General features: G+C 40.5%; 1 protein-coding gene and 1 long non-coding RNA gene across 2 annotated transcripts in view; both read right to left on the bottom strand.

The window, feature by feature from the left end:
• Window positions 1–1,235: 1,235 nt before the first annotated feature.
• On the bottom strand, window positions 1,236–2,354 carry LOC125504853. The gene is made up of 2 exons (XR_007281745.1): window positions 1,505–2,354; window positions 1,236–1,450 (listed from the first exon to the last, which is right to left on the bottom strand). It is a non-coding gene; the product is annotated as an uncharacterized LOC125504853 (long non-coding RNA).
• Window positions 2,355–3,522: 1,168 nt separating this feature from the next.
• The window catches only part of LOC109542310 (uncharacterized protein CG45076), a gene marked incomplete in the record, with an annotated part of 8,969 nt that continues 6,478 nt past the window's right edge, over window positions 3,523–6,013 (bottom strand). The window contains 3 exon segments of the mRNA XM_048667446.1: window positions 3,523–4,399; window positions 4,456–4,621; window positions 4,715–4,943. Of these exon segments, the coding sequence (XP_048523403.1) occupies window positions 3,653–4,399; window positions 4,456–4,621; window positions 4,715–4,943 (1,142 nt within the window).

Here is a 6,013-nt window from a genome sequence, read left to right as displayed (position 1 = left end):
AACCCGGTTATAGTGAACTTTCGGTTAAAACGAACTTTTTTCCTTTAATTGAAACGTCGTCCATAAAGACCAACGTATTTTTTTACTGGTTATAAGGAACTTCCGGATATAACGATCACTTTTTAGGTTAGTTGTATAGTCACTTTCCGTTTATAACGAACTTCCACGCTCAGCAACACCAATCCTGGGGAGTTGTTCATTTTAGTGAGAGCGAGAGACAGTGACTTGTTTTTTGCCGCGTTATGTATGTAAATCGTTTTAGAATGGAAAAACAAAAATGCAAAGCTTTTTCAATAAATTAAAAGTACGAGATTATTAACAACATAAAAAGTGGAGTAAAGCAGAGTGACATTTGTAAGAAATTGGCACTTGGAAAGTCTACTGTTGCAACAAGTAAATTTTCGATTAAGGCGATCTTGCTGCGCTGCCAGATCTCTATTTTTCCCCACCATGCAAAACGTCCAAATTTGGTGCATTCTTCAAACAATTCAATAACCGTTCGTTCAATTTGTTTTGTTTATAGTGAAAATTCGAGAAATTGTCAGGAAGTTTGGTTTTTAACAGGTAAGGCTTTTAGCCTCAATAGAACGATTACTGAATAATCAATTATTTTTTTGAAAAAATGCAAATGTTCTCAAAAGTCTTAAATTTTACGACATTTTCAGCTCACGGACCCAAAGAATGCATCGAACTGATTAAAAAACATGCTAGAAGGTTCAGATGTAATGCACTCTTACCTTGCTCACCCTGTAGAATGCTCTTGTTTTCCAATACAGCGGGTCTCAATTTGAAAACTTTCCACTCTTAAAATCCTAGCAACGATTTAAGTCGCAAAAATCGTCAACATTTCCTTTACAATCGCGAATTTTCTAGTTTAAAGTCACATTTTCGCGTCCTTCAATCCTCCGACACGCAATTCCAACAAATAAGACACTTTTTCCACAACGAACGTGTAAAAACCGGTTAATTTAAAACTTCAATTGCAATAAATACCGCTTTACTGGCAGCTGATTTCAGAGCTGATGTGTTTGTATTTACTCGTTGCCATGGTGCATGTCTTGTATTCAAAGAGTCGACAAGCGATTGGACGATCAGGTTTATGTGTGACCGGAAACACGTCACCAGGGACGGTTTCTAGGTAACGCAGGTTGTTGATTTCTTCGAAAGTGGAGAAGTACTGATTTTGGGCGGAAAATATTCCTTGTKCAGAGACAAGACCAACAAGAAACTTATTATTCATTTTACTCAATTCAATTCAATTGTTTATTGTTTAACAGGAATAATCCTAATACTAAGACAATCAATCAATGCACATAAAAAAAACTTTTACCTGTCAACTAAAAAAATCTACAACTTTCTGTTTATTTTTTTGCCCGGCTGCTGGAGGATCAACATCTTCGCGAAGACACCCAGTAGTCCGATACCCTGGATAGTGTTGGATTCTTACCAACTTAAAAACGGTTTTTGACGTATAATTTTTCGGGAATTAAGCTTTGAAACTTACCGAAACTTTGCGACAAATTCTCTCCATATTAGCTGCTTGCTGGCATGGGCATCTTACTAAATTAATATACTGTACAAATTTCCTAGCATTATACAGACGAAAACCCGATATACCGAAAACCCCAGTAACAAAAGCCATGCAACATAAACAAAGCGTGCCGAACAGAACCCACCAACAACTAAAAACACGCCACAAACTAAGAACTGACCACAATCACGCATTCGATATCAAACCACAAATCACAAAACTCAATAATCTCAAACAAAAAACATATATATTAATGTTTATATGGGTAGCCGTCAAAATAAGGCATAAGTAGGGTTAGCGATTGCAGCAAGCAGCGGTGCCGTTAATTATCAACTCCCAAATGGCAACACCATGTGCGGTTTTTCGTCAATGGATTAGATAAGGAAACAAAACCATTATTTTTGCATTACATGCTATAAATAAAACGACATGGCAACATAAGCTTTGGGATAATTCAACAAACATAGCAAAGAGACCGAAATACAGCGATTTTTGGGACATTTTTTCACGCCTACTTTCTAGTCTCTACTTGTCTCTGATGGTTTATTTAAAACTTCGATGATAAACCGGATAAATTTGGTAAGCACAAAACTAGAGAGCTTTAAAGTAAATTTTCGATTAAGCCCATCTTGCTGAGCTGCCAGATCTCTATTTTTCCCCACCATGCAAAACGTCCAAATTTGACGCAATCTTCAAATAATTCAATAACAGTTCATTTATTTTGTGTTGTTTATAGTGAAAATTCGAGAAATTGTCAGGAAGTTTGGTTTTTAACAGGTAAGGCTTTTAGCCTCAATAGAACGATTACTAAATAATCAGTTATTTTTTTGAAAAAATGCAATGCACTCTTACCTTGCTCACCCTGTAGAATGCTCTTGTTTTCCAATACAGCGGGTCTCAATTTGAAAACTTTCCACTCTTAAAATCCTACCAACGATTTAAGTCGCAAAAATCGTCAACATTTCCTTTACAATCGCGAATTTTTTAGTTTAAAGTCACATTTTTGCGTCCTTCAATCCTTCGACACGCAATTCCAACAAATAAGACACTTTTTGCAAAACGAGCGTGTAAAAACCGGTTAATTTAAAACTTCAATTGCAATAAATACCGCTTTACTGGCAGCTGATTTCAGAGCTGATGTGTTTGTATTTACTCGTTGCCATGGTGAACGTCTTGTAATCAAAGAGTCGACAAGCGATTGGACGATCAGGTTAATGTGTGGCCGGAAACACGTCACCAGGGACGGTTTCTCGGCAACAGAGGTTGTTGATTTCTTTGAAAGTGGAGAAGTACTGATTTGGTGCGGAAAATATTCCTTGTGCAGTGAGAAAACAATCAAATTTGACGAATTCTGCAAATAATTCAATAACCGTTCGTTTATTTTGTGTTGTTTATAGTGAAAATTCGAGAAATTGCCAGGAAGTTTGGATTTTAACCGGTAAGGCTTTAAGCGTCAATAGAACGACTGCTAAATGATCAGTTATTTTTTTGAAAAAATGAAAATGTCCTCAAAATGTCTTAAATTTTACGAGATTTTCAGCTCACGAGAGCGAGGAATGCATCGAACTCATTAAAAAGCACGGTAGAAGTTTCAGATCCGAAACAGTAGACATTTTCGGCTCATTTTAAGCAATTTTTGAGCGTTCACGAGCTTTAGCCGACGATGTCTTCCTCAGTTTTGATCCAAACACTTTATAAATGCATATTTATGAACTTCTTACATCGACTCGAGGTCCCAAACCGATGAGTAAACTTAAAGTTTGCCAGAAAAAAAACATCGCTATCAACATGACGCACGATAGCGTGAAGCATTCCTAAAATAATAATTTATGTATCACTAGCACTGGACGTGAACATCACGCGTGAACCTCTGGAGGTTCAAGATGAGCCGATTCAACTAATGGTTGGTTAAAACCGCAGCTTTGCTCATTTATCACTCGGAGTAAATACTAAGCAACAGTTTATTGAGCCAAACCAAAACAACTCCCCAATACAACACAACAGGGTTATTTATTCTTGAACAAAGACGACCATAACTATGTACATGAAAAATGCAACAAATGCGCGCTGTGTTTCAAGCCAAATAAAAAAAAACTGATTATAGCATAGTTGAAGATTGGGTCACTCTTCGCCCTCATCGGACTGTGCGCCTTCCGCGATGGCTTGATCATCTTCGTCGTCTTCATTCTGGTCAGCTGCCGGCGGAGGTCCCAAATCGGACTCCATAGCTCTGGCTTCCTCTTCCAAAGCGTCCAGTTCGGCTTGGGCGCGTTCCAGCTCGGCCAGTTCTTCTTCTTGTCGGCGCAGTTCCTCCAGCTCGGCCTGCCGAGCCAATTCCGCTTCGTCAATCTCCGGCTCGGGTTCCAGAGCTGGGGGAGGTCCCAAGTCGGATTCCAGCGCTTTGGCGTCTGCCTCCAAAGCGTCCAGTTCAGCCTGAGCTCGTTCGAGTTCCTCAAGCTCAGCTTGTTGCCGCTCCAACTCTTCTAGTTCCGCTTGGCGCTTGGCAGCCTCTGCGTCTTCCTCTTTTGCTGCCTCTTCAGCTTCTTCCTGTTGCTGTCGCTCCAGTTCAGCAAGCTCCGCCTCCTGGCGGCGCAGATCTTCGAGTTCAGCTTCTTGGCGCCGTTGCTCCTCTTCTTCAGCTTCACGCAGCGCCTGCTCGGCTAGTTCCGCTTCCTGTCTCGCCAGTTCGGCAAGCTCTTCGGCTTGTCGCGCGAGCTCAGCCTCTCGCTCCTCTTCGGCTTTGCGCGCTATTTCTTCCAGTCGCAATTGCGCCTGCAGAGCCTCTTCTGCTTTGGCTTCTTCGGCTCGCTTTTGCTCTTCCAAGCGCGCCTTTTCCGCTTCTTCCTGTCGCTTGCGCTCAGCGTCAGCCTGCAATTTTAACAAGGATGCAGGAATTGATTTGGCGTTGAATTGCGTCGAGTTACCTGTTTTTTCGCCTCTTTTTGTCTGGCTGCTTCTGCTTGCTTCTCCAGATCAGCCGCTCTCTCGGCTGCGGCCTGAGCCGCTAGTTCTTCTTGTCTGGCTATTTCCGCTTTCCTAGATTCTTCTTTGGCTAGCGCCTGCTGTCGGGCTTGTTCTTCAGCTAGCGCTCTAAACAAGTGAGGAACAACAATCAACGTTTTTAGGTGTGCAATTAGGCTTTTCCATGGGCCTGAGATGTTTGGCCCAATGAATCAGAACTACCTTTCTTCAGCTAACCTGGCTGCTTCCTCCTTTTCCTTCTTCGCTTTGACGGCATCGTCCACTTCTTTTGAAGCGGAAACGCGATCGCGCTTTTCTTCTTCGTTGATGAAGGCCAGTCGTGCTTCGCGGGCTTCACGCAGCTTCCTCATCTCCTCGTCTTGCTTCTTGTCTTCTTCCGTGGCATTCTTCGACCCAAATTTACGTGTTGGCCGCGCTGGGGACAGGGCAACTGTGAAACCATTGAATCCGTTAACCCAAGTCGAGTTTTAAGGGTTTTATTTAAAGCGGATGGTACACAATTGAGGGGTTTTGAGCACATTTTGTCATTGTTAGTTTGCGTTAGTTGTCATCAAAGAATATATGGAATATTAGCTAAATACGGAAAAGCGACAAAAATTTAACAAAGTGGAAATCCATGCAAGAATTAAACGCTGCAAACGACGGATTGTGCACGGTGGACGGAGGAAATGAGTGGGAAGTTTTGAAGGGACAAGTACAGACAACTAAATTAAAAACAGCAATTACTTAAAAAAACTACGTAAAATCAAACTACGCATTGAGAACTTCGTATGGGGCTCTTGATCAGCTGCGCCAATTTTTCCAGCTGGAAATGGTGGCACAAAATAATAAACAATAACAGCTGTAACAGCAACAATAATAAATCAATTTTTTGTAACAGAGTGCGGCTCTCGGACGCTTCCTAAAACTGATGTACAAAAGTAATTAAAGTTACAAAAATCTGAAAACAAATCGCTTCTATGAAAGTTCATCAAAGCTTGATTGGCAATTTCATCAAAAGTTGAAAAGGCAATAATTAATTGCTTATAACTTTGATCTCATTTATTTTCCTGACGGCGTGTACTTATGTTATGTTATTCTTATCTTGCCTGGGTCTCAGTCAAAGTGTGAAGTAAAAATTTTAAAATTACGTTTCGGCGAGACAACAGCGCCATCATCAGATTTAAAATTTACACAAACTCGTGATAGGTAAAAATCAACGTTCTTTTAGGTCTTTGCCTTGTTGAAACCTTAAATTTGTCTTGAAACATCGTTTATTTGATTACGTTTCGGCGAGACAACAGCGCCATCATCAGATTTAAAATTTACACAAACTCATGATTGGTAAAAATCAACGTTCTTTTAGGTCTTTGCCTTCTTGGAACCTTAAATTTGTCTCTCGAAAGACAAATGTAAGGTTTCAAGGAGGCAAAGACCTAAAAGAACGTTGATTTTTACCAATCATGAGTTTGTGTAAATTTTAAATCTGATGATGGCGCTGTTGTCTCGCCGAAACGTAAT

The sequence above is a fragment of the Dendroctonus ponderosae genome, unplaced genomic scaffold (assembly GCF_020466585.1).
Source record: "Dendroctonus ponderosae isolate FM_Combo_2020 unplaced genomic scaffold, Dpon_F_20191213v2 Dpon_F_20191213_6, whole genome shotgun sequence".
NCBI lineage: Eukaryota > Metazoa > Arthropoda > Insecta > Coleoptera > Curculionidae > Dendroctonus > Dendroctonus ponderosae.
Note: the sequence above shows the minus strand (reverse complement) of the source record. Positions and strands in the feature narration are given on the sequence as shown.